At 38.1% G+C, this 18,253-nt stretch overlaps 1 protein-coding gene across 2 annotated transcripts in view; it reads right to left on the bottom strand.

Annotated features, from left to right (window-relative positions):
* Positions 1–18,253, bottom strand: part of ASXL2 (ASXL transcriptional regulator 2) — a 129,865-nt gene that overhangs the window by 44,207 nt on the left and 67,405 nt on the right. For both annotated transcript variants that reach the window (XM_029231659.1, XM_029231660.1), the window contains 2 exons: positions 5,301–5,409; positions 1,606–1,756 (listed from right to left, as the gene is read on the bottom strand). In XM_029231659.1, coding sequence (XP_029087492.1) covers positions 1,606–1,756; positions 5,301–5,409 — 260 coding nt within the window. The remainder of the gene's footprint in view (positions 1–1,605; positions 1,757–5,300; positions 5,410–18,253) is intronic.

Here is an 18,253-nt window from a genome sequence, read left to right as displayed (position 1 = left end):
AGCAATTATACTCCAATAAAGATGTTAAAAAAACAAAAACAAACAGCCACTGCAGCATATGAGCTACTGAAAAGCAAAGACTTCCACAACCAAGATTTTGTTCCCAGTTTACTAGTCTGACCTCCTTTAGTATCGATTTCCCTGTTTCCAGCCACATCCAGAAATTATGAATCTGTCTCTCTTGCCTGATGACTTGGCTTGGTTCCTAATCCTAGATCAACAATTCCCAAACTTAAAAAGAAAAATTTAAACTGGGGAGAAGCCGAGGAGAGACAGAGCCCTTAATACTTTTGGCTCCATCCTTCCAAAAAAAGAGGTCTTTAGTACACTCTGAGAAACGTGAAGTCCTGGACACATCTCCTTTCACCACTGACAGGAATTACTTTAAAAAACACATATCAAGAATATTGGTCACAGGTCCCAACCTTGCCTTGCCTTTATTCCATTTGTTCCTAACACATGATGTCTGAGCTGCTCTCTAAGTGGCTGTGATCTTAAAGCTAGGATCCTCTGGTTTCAAAATTTGCCCAACTTGCAAGTGTAGTAGCTGTATGAGAGAGCACAGATAATGTCACCAATTATCTAAATCTTCTCCAGGAGTAGCACACACATTAACACAGAAATGATAATAAAGAAGATGATTTTTCTGTTATAGTTCAAAATCAATAGTTCTAGAGGTACTTAAAATTAATGAGTCAAGTATTCCAACAAGCATCACTCCAACTTCTAGATCCAAAGGCAACTCACCTATGACTCAAACGTAAGAGGTCACCCAAGCTAGGGAAACTCCTGGATGTCTATTTTGCTCTGGAATATCACTATATCAGTCCTTATAAAGGAACCAGCATGAGCTGGCTTAAAATCTGCCCCACCATGTATGGCTAAATTTATCAATATTGGGGTAAAAATGATTTGCCCTCTTCAAAAAGACTCTTGACAAGAAGCTACAAATAATTAGAAGAAGAGGTAATAAAATGTATCCTTAAGTGGAAAATTCATCCCAGGGAAGCTGCAGCAACAAAGATATTATTCCCTAAAGAAAGTTTTTGGGTAAGCTATGAAGCAGAAACCAAGGAGGAGATGAGAGCAAAGACCAGCAGACTAAATTTAGTCTTTGCCAGTAGAAATGAAAAGCATTATTTTCCTAGTAAGGAGAGAATTCTTAGAGCAATTAAGTCCTCAAATTTTAAAAGAAAGCATTAGAGAGGTAAATAAAATAAGAGCATCCTAAAAAAGGCTACGGGCAGCCAAGAGCTAAAAATAAACCCCGGTAAAACCCAGAGCCATGTTATCCAATGTGATGGCCACTAGCCACATGTAGCTATTTAAATTTTAGTTAAAATAAAATTACAAATTCAGTTCCTCTGTCACACTAGCTATATTTCAAGTGCTCAAAAGACACATGTAGCTAGTGGCTACTTTGTTGAGCTGGACAGCGTAGGTGCAGAACACTTCCATCACTGCAGGAAATTCCACGGGACAGTACTGATCTAACTGGTAAGGGAAAGAGGCTAACTGACGTGGGGTCTAGAAAACGAGGAACTATTAACAAGGGCATTTGTCCTACAGCATTCAGTACTTTATGGAGGGATCAGGTGGATTTACCTTTCCTTTTCCACCTGCTCTTTTTTCCCTCCTTGTTGCTGCCACCATCACTGCTGCTGCTGCTGTTCTCAGAACTCTGGGAATCTGACTGACCATCACTGCTTTCTTCTGAACCTTCTGATAGCTCTTTCACCCCATCCGGCACATCTTTCTGAAAATGTAGGCATCCAATTAGGATTAATCATTACCATTTCAGCAAATAGGAATTAAATTTCTGATATGCATTGTTGTGACTTTTAATTGTGCTGATTAATTTTTAGTATTATAAGATTCAGTAGCAGAACCAGCAATAATTTCTGAATTCCTGTCATCTCTCTTCTTTGGGTCAAATTAGTTAATGCTTCCATCCATACTCAAAGATAAAAAATATACATGACAATCTTATGCAGGCACAACACAGAGGCTTAAACTGGACAAAAAACTTGGTATATTTAAATCCAGGTAAATGATGAAATGTTCAGGATAAAATCTATATAATAACAATTTTTTAAAATGTATGTACACCCATCATCCATGTAATATATATATATATATATATTTGTGTGTATGTAAGTACCATTACGTATTATAAAAAGTCTGGATAGCAAGTGATAGTGCATTATTTGAATCTAACTGGTTCCAAAAATTGGTAAGTAGCAAGAGTCAAACACAAAAGGAATGGTTTAAAAAAAAAAAAAAAAAAATCACACGAATCTTTGGTTTCTGCACTGGACAGTGAGAATGCTAATCAGAAAGGACACCTGTGTCAGCCACAGTATGTGAGAGATATACAGGGTAGTTGTAAGATCAAGAACTAGGAAATTAAGACTTTGGGGGTTTGAATTCTGGCTTTATCTTCTCCTAATTATGCAGCCTTGGTCAAAGTCTTAAACTCTCATGCCTCAGTTTCCCTGTCTATAAGATGGGGTGACAGTACCTACCTTAAAAGATCATTCTGAAATTAAATGAGTTAATAAATATAAGATGCTTAGAACAAGGCCTGGCATATGATAAGAGCTCAATAAATATTAGCTACTATGTATTTATGTAGTATGTGAAATATAAATAAACACATTAGTGAATGTTATTTCTGAGTTATAAAACTATGGATGATTCTTTTTTCTTCTCAATATATTTTTTGTTTGCCCACATAATTTATTTTTATAATCAGATAAAAAGTAATTCTGACACATGACCCTCCTACCTATAACTAGTACTCACAACATTACAGTCAAGACAGTAACCTCTGATCTAATAAGGAACTGTTTTTCTCCACTTACGTTTATACTCTAGTGCCATTTCACATGTTATACACTTTCTTAAAATACGTATCCTTTCCTTCAAAATACAGGAAACTTTTATAGAGTTAGTTGCAAACAAGACCTCTTGATCTGTAAGTTCAACACGCACTTTAAATACAAATATAACTGTCTTCTTTTTTTTTTTTCCCCCCCGGTACACGGGCCTCTCACTGTTGTGGCCTCTCCCGTTGCGGAGCACAGGCTCCAGACGCGCAGGCTCAGCGGCCATGGCTCACGGGCCCAGCTGCTCCACGGCATGTGGGATCCTCCTGGACCGGGGCACGAACCCATGTCCCCTGCATCGGCAGGCAGACTCTCAACCACTGAGCCACCAGGGAAGCCCCCCCTAACTGTCTTCTTAAACTTGTGATCCCTCCAGGATCAACTCATGCCCCAAATCCTGCACCCCTTCTTTTACCCACTCCAAATAGTTTACGTTTCATTTCCCTAATGTTCCTTGCCTCCATCTCTTTCACCACTCTCACAGTTTAGGCCAATTATCTCTTCCAAACAATCATAACCATCCTTTTGACAAATTTTCTTGCTTTACTCTTAAGTGTATCCTACTTGAATTATCTTCCTAAACATGATTTGATCATGCTGTTCTCCAAAAAAACCTCTGCCGTTTCCTCAACACATACCTACCCTCCCTCCTTCTCTTTCTTAACCGCTCAGTTAGGTTTTCAAAAGCCTCCAGAGTTTGTTCTTCACCTAACATTTACCCCATCCTGACTCCTTACCACACTAGCCCACACACAGATTATGGTCTAACCACTCCAATTTACTTTCAAATCCATCCTGAATCCTTTTATCTGTGCCTTTGCTTAAGCTATTCCCTTGTCCTGGAAGGCCCTTCCTTCTATTATTTATCTGCCAAAGTTCAACTCAAATTTTACAACTTTAAAACAACAGAAAAACAAACTAAATCTTCCAGATCCCTTTATTCAAGGTTCATCTTTACTTCTCTATGCTCTCACAGTACTTTACAGCACTGTGTGTTTTGTGAGCATGCAATTATTTCAGTAACTATGTGAGCTGCAAGAGATCAGGGACCATAGTTTATCCTTCTTTATAGCCTCTACAGTGTCAGGTATAGAACAGGCATTTAATAAATGTTATTAACAATATAGAAGGCCTAGAACAACTAAAACCTAAAAGAAACACAGAAAGCTCTATGTGGGACTAGATCCCTGTAACCCTGTGAAGTTCAACAAGGTGTTTTAAAAGGAGGTGTTATGGGTAAGTTAGATCTTTTTAATGTTAGTGGGCTACACACAACCAGTGAGCACAGAGATGACTACAGCCAAAACTAAAAAGGTAAGAGGGGACAGAGTCCCACATACACATGGACATAGTCATTGCATGCCAAGCATTAATTCTCCTTCTGCTGATAAATTTTCTTTGGGAAACAACCCTTGCCTCAATTCATCAGGCTTGAGAGGGCTTAACCACACTTTCACATCAAGGGTGATCATGAACTTAAGAGCGGCCAATCAGAAGACTCCATATGTTTGGTAACGGCAATCATTCTGGTATAGGCACATGGGCCAAGCCAAACCAATTAAGCCACATCAGAACTAACTAAAGGGCTCCTGCTTCAGTTCCTGAGATTCCTTCTCTCCAGACTTACAGATTGCAGAGTGGGGGCTGGGAGTGAAGTCATGTACGATGAGAAGAGGGCCTGCCTGAGACTGAAGCCAAAAGAAAGGGGAGAGACCCATCCCTGATGACAATCATTTGAGCTCCCGAATTCAGGCTGAGTTTCCCTAGAATTTTCAGTTATGTGAACTAATAACTTCTCTGTTTCACTCGAGCTCATTTGAGTTGGTTTTTCTGTTTGTAACCGAAAGGACACTGATAAGTCAAGGTCCCTTTTTAGTGCAGAAATTAGAACTTAGCAAGCCTGTTATGGTAAAAGAACACGGGAATTCAGTCAGATATGGATTCATATTCTGGTTCTGATACTATCTGGCCAACACTGAGCAAGAAAATCCAATCTTCTGAACTTTGGCTTTCTCTATCATAATAAAGGAATAATAAACACAACTCTGAATTGTAATGGAGAATTAAATCAGAAAGTAATATAAAGTATCAAGGCTGTATACTCCACAGTAATACTCATTATTATTTAAATATGTGACACCCTTTAAAAGTCACTGGAAGTCATTTTCATTTCATCCTTTCAAACTAATACTATGGCAAAGAATGAAAAATGAAGTTACTTCTCCAATCTACCTACAGATGGTTACAGATTAATTTAAAAAAAAAATGTATTGGATACAGGATTGAAAATTTTACCTCTTCCTGAAAGTAAGCTCTTCAAGAACAGAATTCTGTCTCTATGATGCAAGTATTATTTATTACATGTAGTTACTTCCTGTTTTCACTTTTAAAATGACTAACAAAAATATTTACCTTCAAAGTATACACTCCCATTCTACCTGGAACCTTATAGAAGATGCCCTCTTCACCTCGGGAGTTTGTGTGCAGCATTGCATTCAGGCATGCAAGAGGGGAAGTTCCACTGCCAAAAAAAAAAAGAGAGAGAGAGAGAGAACACAATGATTAGTTTCTGTCTCTGAATATCCTATGTAACACTGAATTAAGATAAAATTAACAAATCAACACTCATTTGACATAAACACATTTTATAAACTATAAAAAGTCTATAAATCTAGAAAGGCTGCCATGGAGAAAATGTAAAATTCCTTCCCAGTTATCTAAAGAAAAAATAATTCTATAATTCTCTTAATCCCAATTTAGCATCTAACATTTCAGTCAAGACAAATTTCTCTCACAGAAGCATCACAAATATATTCTCTAAAGATTCTATTTCACTTACAATTTTATTTGTTAATACACCTCAATAAAGCTGAAAAAAAATTTTTTAATCTATTTCATTTAGCCCAAGCCTTAAATGTCCAGAAGTAAAACAGGGAAGAAAAAGAAAACACACACAGAAATAAATAATATTAATCTCCCTGCATACTGCTGCACCAGACTGAATCTGCGTTATGGAACGAACACATTTCCATGCTCCCTTTTTTTAAATTGAGATATAATTGACATGTAACATTGTATTAGTGTCAGGTGTAAAATATAATGATTCCATAGTTATCTATATTACGATGGTCTTTAGACCTATCATGAGATCACTTTAAAAGACATAAAGCAGGCTTTGGAATATTCATCTTCTATGTAGAAACCTGGTTAAAAGTTTACTAATTCTAATATACATTTATCATATTTTCTAGAGTTTTAGGTATATAATAAATTATCTGTTGAAAATATACATATATCATTTTCCTTTCTAATTGTAAGCAATTTCATTTTCCTATAGCAATATAAATGGAAATGTGTGGCATCCTTAAATTAAGAAAAAAAAACCAACTCACAATATCTGAGGGATAAGGCAACTTATTAGCACATTTCCGTATCTCCCTTCTCAGTTCTCTGCTGGTACTACTCAATAACCCAAAGAAGCCTACTGGAAGAGGCTGCTAGATATCTTGGGTATCTAAAGATAAGAGTTCTCTGTGGGAGAGAGCAGGACCACTGTCTTTTGGTACTGTGAAGGTGCTGAGGGTCAAAAACTGAAAAGATGGGGACTTCCCTGGTGGCGCAGTGGTTAAGAATCCGCCTGCCAATGCAGGGGACACTGGTTCGAGCCCTGGTCCGGGAAGATCCCACATGCCGCGGGGCAACTAATCCCGTGTGCCACAACTACTGAGCCTGCGCTCTAGAGCCCGCGAGCCACAACTACTGAGCCTGTGTACCACAACTACTGAAGCCCACGCACCTAGAGCCCGTGCTCCACACTCGCCGCAGCTAGAAAAAGCCTGCTAATAGCAGCGAAGACCCAACGCAGCCATAAATAAATAAATAAGTAAATAAATAAATAAAATAAACTGAAAAGATGGAGGACAACGAAGAAAATAAAGGAAAACCTTTTGTTAAAGAAAATGATGAGGAGACTTCCCTGGTGGCACAGTGGTTAAGACTCCGTGCTCCCAATGCAGGGGGCCTGGGTTCGATCCCTGGTCAGGGAACTAGATCCCACATGCATGTCGTAACTAAGAGTTTGCATGCCACAACTAAGGAGCCCGTGAGCCGCAACTAAGGAGCTTGCCTGACGCAACTAAGACCCAGGCCAATCAAATAAGTAAATAAATATTAAAAAAAAAAAAAAGAGGGACTTCCCTGGTGGCGCAGTGGTTAAGAATCTGCCTGCCAATGCAGGGGACACGGGCTCGAGCCCTGGTCCGGGAAGATCCCACATGCCGCGGAGCAACTAAGCCCGTGTGCCACAACTACTGAGCCTACACTCTAGAGCCCACAAGCCACAACTACTGAAGCCTGCTTGCCTAAAGCCCGTGCTCTGCAACAAGAAAAGCCACCACAATGAGAAGCCTGAGCCCCACAACGAAGAGTATGCCCCTCTCGCCACAATTAGAGAGAGCCCACACACAGCAACAAAGACCCAACTGAGGCAAAAATAAATTAATTAATTAATTAAAAAGAAAAAGAAGGGCTTCCCTGGTGGCGCCATGGTTGGGAGTCCGCCTGCCGATGCAGGCGACACGGGTTCGTGCCCTGGTCCAGGAGGATCCCACGTGCCGCGGAGCGGCTTGACCTGTGGGCCATGGCCGCTGGGCCTGCGCGTCCAGAGCCTGTGCTCCGCGACGGGAGAGGCCACGGCAGTGAGAGGCCCGCGTACCGCAAAAAAAAAAAAAAGAAAAAGAAAAACACTGAGTATCTCCAGGCTGATTTTCAGTTATGTTTATCTAATTTAGATATTTCCATGTTAAAAATACACATAATGCAATTCTAGTCAAAACTCCCAAGTTTGTATCAAACAAACATATAAAAATTGCCAAGAAATTTCTGGGAAATAAATGATGAGAGACTTGCTTAAGAAGATGTTAAAATGTACTCTAAGCACATTATTAGAATATTAGTGAATAATGAATTATTGAATTGAATAATTATTGAATAATAATAATTAAATTAGAGTTTTATTGAAGCAATGTGTTTCTGGGACAGGATAAACAGGCAAATGTTCACTCTTACAGACTGCTGGTGGAACAAAATAGAAAATATAGAAACAGATCACAATAAATGTAAAAGGTACTATTTCTGTGCAGCAGGAAGAAGACTGAGTTATGACACGGTCACCTGTGGTGAGAATCTTTCTCTTCCCCTGAGCAGTATGAGAAAATAATACCTAAGACTTTCAGTCATATGACCATGAGGGGAGTATCTGGAATTTGGGTGGAGCAACACAAAGGAGAGAGAAAGGAAGGGCTAGGTAAGGATTACAGAGGAAAATTCAACACCCAAAAAGGCAGAGCTGAGCAAAGAGGAAAACAGCAACACTCTTTTTTTTAGCAATATTAGTTATGCCACTGTATCCAGCCTTGCCTTAAGCCAGTCCCACCTCTGGAATTTTGTTGAGGTTTTAAGTCACAAACAACCGAGAGAGTCCTAAATAAAATAGTTTATTTAATAATTAAATAATTATTTAATTCTCACAGCTTATATAAAAACATATTCCAAATGGATTAAAGGCCAAAATATAAAAAGTAGAAGGAAAACAGTATAACCTACAGGATAGAGCAACCTTTCTACATAAAAGAGAAAAAAACCCAAACCACAAAAGAAAACCTTAATAACTAAATAAAAATTTCTCTACAGGAAAAAAAATCATCAACAAAACTATACAAAGCATACCTAAAAGAGCCTTCTAGGAAAATACAAACAACCAATTAGAAAAAAATGGATAAAGGATATGAAAATGCAATATAAATAGCCAACAGAATACATGAAAAGCTGCCCAAACTTTACAGTGGCTAAAGGAAAACAAATGAAACCAAGACACCACTGGTCAGACTCGTAAAAATCAAATATCTTCAGGTCTTTGTTAGCAGTACTGTACTAAGGTCAGTTTCCTGGTTTTGATATTGTACTGTAGTTATATAAGACATTACCACTGGAGGAAGCGGGGTGAGGTATCCATGGGACTATTTTTATAATTTCCCATGAGTTTATAATTACTTTTTAAAAATGAATTGATAAAATCCATTGCAGGTAAGGTTATGGGGAAATGAGCACTCTTATACAGAAATGAGCACTCTTATATAGACTCTTATATAGACTCAATTCTGCCTTAAGAAAGTAACACGCAAATATCCACTAAAATAAAAAATATTAGGGGCCACTGATGCAACATTCCCACTTCAATCTATCCTACAAAAATAAGGCCACAAAGACTTATGGACATCTATGCAAGGATTAACTCCAGCACTGTTAAAAGCGTCAAAACACTAAAAATGACCTCAAAGTCAGTAAGAGGATGGTTCACCATATGTTACTAAGGTAACCAACAGGATATGAATCAATAACAGCAACATTAACAGCAAAAGGAGTGCTAAATTCCAGGAAGCATTCTGGTTAGCCCTCACAACAATACTTTGAGGTAAGCAAAATTATGACACCATTTTTACAAATGAACAAATGAATGTATTGAGGTGTTAAGTAAGCTGTTCAAGATCACACAGTGATTAGTCAATGGTGAAGCCAAGATTCCAGTAAGAAGAAAGAAAAGAGAAGCAGAACAGGAAAGAGACTGTTTAAAAAGAACATATAATCAAGTGAAAAGAAAACATGCTATAATCTGTAGTTCAATAACCTATCTGGGTAAAGCTTTGCCCCAATTTTTGGTATTCAATTTCAATATTAAGTACCAACTCTGTTTAGCACTGTTTACTAAGTACACAATAAACTAGGGTCTGTGGGGCCAAGGAGGAAAGCTTTCTTAGTTCAAAGTCTAATGGGAAAGACAGACAAGGGAATAAACTGCCACAAGCACCTGTAACCAGTGCTACCAATACAGACCTAAGTCCACAATCCCTGACCCCAAACACTTAAGGCCAAATGTTTCAGACATAAAAATCTGTTTGGATTTTAGAAAGGCAACATGATATGCCATATACTATGTAATATCACCAGAGATTAGGGGCAGCAATCCCATAACCAAACACAGTGAAACACATGAATATTCACACTAAGTGGGAGAAACAAAGACTACATATAGTTTCATGTCAGTTTCAAGAGAAGGTGTTGTTGACAAATGAGGTTTGTTACCAAAAGACTAAAAAACTTTTTCAAGGATTTTGGAATTATAGAATCGAGAACACAGGCTTGTATATATAAAGTACTTTAGGTCAGAGAGAAAGAAACAATCTCTTCTAGGGCTTAGTACCTAGAACCAAAAACAAAACCAAACAAACAAAAAGCCAAAAAAAAACAAACAAAAAAATCCCAACTCAATCAAACCAAAACAAAAAAAAAACTCCTTACAGTAAAACCCATAAAAATGAAAGCAAATGGCACACATGCACATCTGGTGAAAAGATGTGGTAACAGAGATACAGACACCATCATATTTTCCTTGCAAATCCAATGTAATTTTCCTTTGAAGGAAATAAAGTTTCAAAAAACCCACAAGATACACAGAACACTATACTGTTTAAAACAATAATATAGATTTGATTTCAAGAAAACATAAAAAACCAGAGAATCCTTGCAGAGTTTATTTTTATTAATAATGAAGCAATGGCAGAGAAGTAAAATAGGCTACACTGCCCATGATGGCAGGAATATACCTTCAAGGGAAGTAACTCCAGAATGATATAATTAAATAAAAATAACTGAATAACTTGAAGGAATAGGCATCACCTTCATGAGTGACAAAACACTGGTACTAAGGAGATCATACTGACATAAAGTCAAGTAAATATAATATGGGCTTAAGTCCTGACACCTGTAGCAGCTGAAACAAGAACACCTCAAAATATTACATAACTATCATGAGATAATTTAGCTTTTAATTTTTTTGTCCATGCTCAGGAGACTGGCGTTGGGGCAGGGGTTGGGGGCGGCTCTCAAGGAAAGGAACAAATGCAGTGCTGTAATTTTATGCTGATCTACCCCACGAAGGAAACATACATAAGGCCCAAGAACAAAAGTAACTTCAGTCATGCTGTCAACAGCCTTATTTAATTCTCTCTGCAGTAAAAGTGGTTCCTTAGCAGTAGCCAGCAGGGCTGAAAAGACCTGAGGCCTATAATCACACTGCTCAGAGGAAACAACATAGTAACTCATGAAAAGAGACATCACTGTGTGGCCAAAAGAGCCAGATTTATGTATTCATACCAATGTGAATTTATATCTGAGTGTGGCCATGGGCAAGTCACTGTAAACACCCTTAATTTTCTCATCTGTGAAACTGAGGAAATACCATCTAATCTGTAATTTGTGCAGAATCTCAATTCATATATAAAGTGTATGCCACAGAGAAGTGATTCAGTAACTGTGGTAGTTACCTTAACAACTTGCTCCCCCATTCCAGTTTCATAATGTTCCAGTGTTCCCTACCTATCTCAAGTGAGAGTAACTTCTCTCACCCCCATCAATTCTCCACTCTGAAGCCAGAGTGACCTTTTAAAAACAAGCATGGGACACTTCCCTGGTGGTGCAGTGGTTAAGAATCTGCCTGCCAATGCAGGGGACACAGGTTCGATCCCTGGTCTGGGAAGATTCCACATGCCGCGGAGCAATTAAGCCCGTGAGCCACAACTACTGAGGCCTGCGCACTCTAGGGCCCACGTGCCATAACTACTGAAGCCCATGCGCCCTAGAGCGCACATGCCGCAACTACTGAGCCCACGCACTCTAGGGCCCGCGTGCTGCAACTACTGAGCCCGCGCACCTAGAGCCTGTGCTCCACAACAAGAGAAGCCACTGCAATGAGAAGCCCGCGCACAGCAATGAAGAGTAGCCCCCGCTCACCGCAACTAGAGAAAGCCAGCGCACAGCAACCAACCCAGCCAAAAGAAAAAATAATAATAATAAGTAAATAAAAACAAGTATGATCGTGCCACCTCTGCCCAGCTTAAAATTCATCCATGATATCACAATGTTCTTAGAATGAAGTCCAGAATTATCAAAGTGACCTGACCCACCTCCCCCATCTCCACTCTGGCCTACTCTAGCCTTCTTTCCATTTTGTAACTTACAATCCTCCTGACTTCTTGGCCTTTGTACTAATTAATGCTTCTGCTTGTAATGATAACCCTCACCTTTTCTCCTAGCAAGCTCCAATTAATTCACTCTTCAGATTTCAGCCTCAATGTACCCTGTTTAAGGAAGCCATGCCAATGTTATATAGAATCCAATACTTTTCCTAAATACATATCATTTATAACTACATATATTGTAAGGAAAAAGTTTTAATTTAACACGTGACTCCATTGTGGGCCAGCCAGATTCAACAGCATGTGATTTCACTGAAGCTCTGGGAAGCAGATTCTCTCTTCTCTTCTATATGCAAACCCGAAAACATATAGGCTCCAGGACCTACAAACAATTCTGCAACTATGATGGATGAGCCTGATGAAAATGGAACAAAAATGAAGGAAGCAGAGCTGAGAAACTGATCAAACTGCCAGAGCACCTGGATCAAGTTCTGCCAGGTTTTCTTCACTTACATCAATTAATTTCCTTTGATGTTTAAGCCAGTTTACATTGCATTTCCTGTTATTTACAACAGAAAATACCTTAACTGACAAAGCATCTAGGTCGAAAGCATTCATATTGACAGAGATATGAAAAGGATGCAGAAGTGTAGGATACTCAAAGGTGACAACTCTCTCCTACCAATGAGAAAATATGTTTATGAATACACAGTGTATACTGAATAAGAAGAGGCAAAGTGCTACTAAACCTGTACAGACGAACTCAAGTACCCAAGATACTCAGAAATATTTATCTTAACTTTTTTCTAAATCTTAAACTTCAAGGACTAAGAAAGAATCAAGCTGAGACCTAGGCATGAAAAGCAAAAGTGGCAGAATGAATTACTGTTTTTAATTCATCATTCACTCCCTGTATCATGCCACCTTACAGTAAAGAAAATATATTTATTTCCCTGCCCCACTGATGTTGGGCTTGGCCATAAGACTTGATCAATGAAATGATAACAGAAATGACAGAAACAGCAGCTAACATGTGCTTGCATAGTCTGACTTACTCCTGACTGCCACAAGAGCAGGCCACTGATTCCAGGAGAACAGAGAACCCATAGCCTAGAGCCAAGCCTAGGCAACAATAACTGAGCCCCAGCTCCTCTAAAGACATGAAGAAGAAAAGGAACTATTCGTTGTTATAAACCACTGAAATTAAGACTTATGCAGCAAAAACTGACTGATAAGCCCTGTATAATGCAAGGAACATCTGCCTTCTTAGCAATACTCAATACCGGACAGTAAAAAATTTATATCCAGCCAAGATGTCATTCAAACAAGCAACAGAAAGATATTAAGCCCATGAGAACTCAGGGAAAAGACCACCCATAAACTTAAATCTAGCCAACAAAGAAATAAAAAAATTCAGGAATGGAGAAATGTTTAGAGAAAAAAAAGTAAACAGCTGCAATTATAGTGATATAAGAGAAACGCAAATGCTTTCTATTTTTTTCAACTTTCATTTTAAAAATGACAACACACCTTCAGAATTTTTCTATTTTCTTTTCCCTCAACTTCAGAGATTATTTAGGAATTAATATCCTAAATGAAGTATATTTATAATCTTCAGTGAAAAAATGAGCAATTTTCTTAGTTTCTTCAATTAAATGCAATAAACAGTGGTTAGTCCTGGCTAGTGAATTTCAGGATACTTTTCTAGTGTACATTTTTTTCATTACTGATTGACCTTTTTTTGGTCATCAGGAATCATTTTTACAAAAATATTAAACAGTCCAAAATATATGAATAAATTACTAAAACAATATAACTTCTGAAACAGAGTAAGGCTCTTTTTCAAAATCACTTCCTTTTCACAGGGCATGCTATTTAAAACAAAACAAAAATTAGAACAGCAGGTAAGGGGGCAGGGAGACTATATATAGACTGAAGTGCAAGACTTCCAAAGAGAAAAGACACAATGAATAGCAAAGTATTTGTTGACCAAGTATTTTGTACAAGAAGAGACACACTCAAAAAGAGAGTCAGTCACAGATGCCCACAAATGCAAAGAATAGGGATACCTATATATAACATTTAAAGATCAAGAGACAAGCCAAAGATGAAGGGGCTGGGAGGATTCAGTAGTTTTAGAATGAGTATGTTTAGATTGTATCACCAAAACTTGTAATCATTTCAATTATAGGGTAATGATTGTTAGGGGGAAAATCAGCTATTCCCTTGAAGAACATCAATATAAATGCAATCATGACATTTTGATAATAACACGAAAAGTCTGTTACATCAAAGTATATTTTCAAATAGAATTACAAAGGCTTTGCAAACCTATGACAGAACAGCTTACATGTTAAAATTTACCTTTAACCTAAAGTATGTTTGATAAATGATTCATTATACTACAAATCTGTTTAGGCACCCATGCTAAAGACTTCTCTTAATGCTGTTTGTGTAGGGATTAAACTGTTACTTTCTACTTAAGCAATAAAATAAATGAATATAGTAGAAAATAATAACCCACAGAATAAGAGAGGAATCTATGAGTTCATACTAATATAAATAAATGAACAAATCAATGAATGGGGGAGAATTCTTTGCATGTAATTCCAACTAACAAGGAAGAAATGATGGAATTAGAAAAATCACCATATGTGGCCACCACACTGCAGGCAAGTATTATCAGTGGAAGTTGTGGTGGACATACTCTAAAATGACCCCCAGTTATCATCACTTCCTGGTATATCCTGTGTAATCCCCTCCCCTTAATGTAGGTGAAACCTGTGACTTGCTTCTAACCAATACAGAATACAGCAGAGCAGGCAGAACAGTGACTACGTTACGAGAAAGACTGCAGTATCCTTGCAAAGTGACTCTGACTCTCCCTTGCTGGCTTTAAGGAAGTATACATGGGGAGGCCCAAGTGGCAAAGAACCCATGGCAGCCTCTAGCCAACAGCCAGCTAGGAACTGAATCACCCCATTTTGATAAACCCCAAGGATCTGAAACCTGCCAACAACCACCTAGCTTAGAAGTGGTTCCTTCTCCAATTAAGCCTTCAGATAAGAACCAACACCTTGGCTGCAGCCTTGCAGAGAACCCAGTAAAACCATGCGCCCAGACTGCTGACACACAGAAACTGAGATAATAAATGTGTGTTGTTTTAAGCTCCTAAATCTATGATAATGTTGTTAAGCAGCAACAGATAACTAACAATGAGATGCTAAAACCAGTGGGCAAAGATACAATGAGAAACAAGATATTTACACAGTCTCAAAGTATCTCCCTCCACACACAAGATGTTAATTACAAAGGGGGAAAAATTATATCTTTATAGTGGAGAACCTTGGCAGACATCACATAGAATAAGGGACTGGCGTAATCAACACCAATAATGGGATAAACTGAAACCACACACTTTTTGATATGATGTAGTGAAAATGACATATCATTTCTGTGACATTCCTGCCAAAAATGTACAACCTGAATCTAATCATGAGTAAACATCAGATATATCCAAACTGAAGGACAGTCTACAAAATAGCTGGTCTGAACTCTTCAAAAATATCAAGCTCATGAAAGACAAAGACTAAAAGAATGTTCCCACATTAAAGGAGACTGTAAAGATAACATGAAAACTAAATGTAAATGCAATGTGTGATCCTGGATTGGGACATCAGTGGAAGAATTATCAAATTTAAATAAAGCCTGTTGATTAGAAAGTAATATTACATTAATATCCTGATTTTGATAGTTACACTGTGGTTATGTAAAAGAATATACTTGCCTTTAGAAAGTATACTCAAGTGTTTAAATGTGAATGGGGCAGCATGTCTACAATTCTCAGACATTTCAGTAACACAAACTAGACAGATAGATAGATAAAGTACATAAAATGTTAACATTTGTGGAATCTAGGTAAAGTTATATAAAAATTCTTTGTACTGCTTTTGCAACTTTTAAGCCTAAAATTAATAACCCAAATGAATAAATAAAAAGCTAAAAATATGCAATATATATAAGAAGTCTATAAAAACAATATGGACCAATGAAAAAGTATGAAGTGCTAGTAAGTGCTACAACATGGATTAACCTCAAAAGACCACATGTTATATGATTCCATTTATATGAGATGTCCAGAAATGGGCAATCTACAGAGACAGAAAGTAGATTAGAGGCTGGCAGTGGGAACTAGTATTAACTGTATACACGTATGAAAAATCTTACTGGGGATTACAGTGTTAGTTGCACAACTCAGTAAATTTACTAAAAATCACTGAACTGTACAGTTAAGATGGGTGAAATTTATGGTATGTACTTTACACCTCAATAAAGTTTTTAAAAAAAGATGATGTGGAAAAGAAGCGAACTTGGTTTCTCATTCATTGAACATTTACAGAATAGCTACCGTGTAACTGCACGGGGGTAAGTGCTGGTGATATAAAAAAAAAAAAAGTGGAAGTTTCCGTAAGCACACATTCTTACATTTTAATGTAAAAATAAATGAACTGGGGGCTTCCCTGGTGGCGCAGTGGTTGGGAGTCCGCCTGCCGATGCAGGGGACACGGGTTCGTGCCCCGGTCCGGGAGGATCCCACATGCCGCGGAGTGGCTGGGCCCGTGGGCCATGGCCGCTGAGCCTGCGCTCCACAACGGGAGAGGCCACAGCAGTGACAGGCACGCGTACCGCAAAAAAAAAAAAAAAAAAAAAAAAAAGAACTGGGACTGGGCACAGCCAAACGATATGACTCTTTATTTCCTAGTGTGTGCGTGTGTGCATGTGCGCACACACACACTATATTATCATTTAATTTATGATTAATTAACATTTCCCTCCCACCAGAAAGATGAGGCAAGTTGGTACAGATTTTAAATGTTCAGTAATGTAAAAATTTTAGCCACAAATGCAAATTTGCTATCAATTCAGGAACTGAACAAAATCAGAAACTTAGGTTTAGAACTTACTAAAGATATCTTCTAAAAATTAACTGATAACCTTTCCCATAACTAATCACGCCAAATTTCTCCACTGAAAGTCTGGACATTTTCACTATTGTTTTCTTTCATTTTTAGTTTCTTTCTGGAGCTTGAGGATACAAATAAAACTGTAAGTGAAGTCTGCAAAAGGGTTCATAAACATACAAAGCCCATCAACTCTCAGTAAAAAATCTTTAGCTTTATCTTGTCTATAGCTCTCCTAATTCCACAGGTCCTTCTGGCACTCTTAAAGAATTTACTCACTTGTTATACCAATTCTGTATCATCACATTGTAGGCAGAAATTTTAAAAAATTCACACTCACATTCTTCTACAATCTTCTATCACTGCTTAGATTTTAAATTTAACAGGGCAAGATAAACATTTACTACCTTCTACAAAAATTTAAAGAAGTACTTCTGCTCATCCCCTCTACCTTAGGCAAATGTCTTATTATTTCCTACTAATACAATACAGTGGTTGTTTCTCCCACATTAGATAAAAATGTACCCTACTCAAATTACAACAAAATCCAACAACTTTATTGTGGTAAAATACAGATAACATAAAATTTACCATCTCAACCACTTCTAAGTGTAGTTCACTTTCACTTAAGTACATTCACACTGTTACACAACCAAGCACCAGAACTCTTCTCACCTTGCAAAACTGAAACTCTACACCCATTAAATAACTCCCCATTTCCCCCCTACACCAGCCCCTGGCAACCACCCTCTACTTTCTGTCTCTATAAATATGACTTATACTTGAGGTCTCTCATGTAAGTGAAATCATACAATACTTGTCCTCTTGTGTCTGCATTATTTCACTTAGTATAACGTCCTGAAGTTCATGCATGTTGTAGAATATGTTAGAATTTCCTTCTTTTTAAAGGCTGAAAAATATTCTATTGAATGTATATGCCACACTTTGTTTATCCATTCATCTGTCAATAAACATTTGGGTTGCTTCCATCTTTTGCCTACTGTGAATAATGCTGCTATGAACACTGGTGTAAAATTATCTATTCAAGTCCTTGCTTTTTATTCTTTTGTGTATATACCCAGAAGTGGAATTACTGGGTCGAATAAAATCCTACAACATTTTTTTTTTTTTTTATTGTGGTACACGGGCCTCTCACTGTTGTGGCCTCTCCCGTTGCGGAGCACAGGCTCCAGACGCGCAGGCTCAGTGGCCATGGCTCACGGGCCTAGCCGCTCCGCGGCATGTGGGATCTTCCCGGACCAGGGCACGAACCCGTGTCCCCTGCATCAGCAGGCAGACTCTCAACCACTGCGCCACCAGGGAAGCCCCAAATCCTACAACTTTTAATCATTCTTTGCCTTACTCTCACTTT

This window comes from Monodon monoceros, unplaced genomic scaffold, assembly GCF_005190385.1.
Source record: "Monodon monoceros isolate NGI ecotype Baffin Bay Population unplaced genomic scaffold, NGI_Narwhal_1 Super_Scaffold_19, whole genome shotgun sequence".
Taxonomy (NCBI): Eukaryota; Metazoa; Chordata; class Mammalia; order Artiodactyla; family Monodontidae; genus Monodon; species Monodon monoceros.
This window is presented reverse-complemented; position numbering and strand designations above follow the sequence as displayed.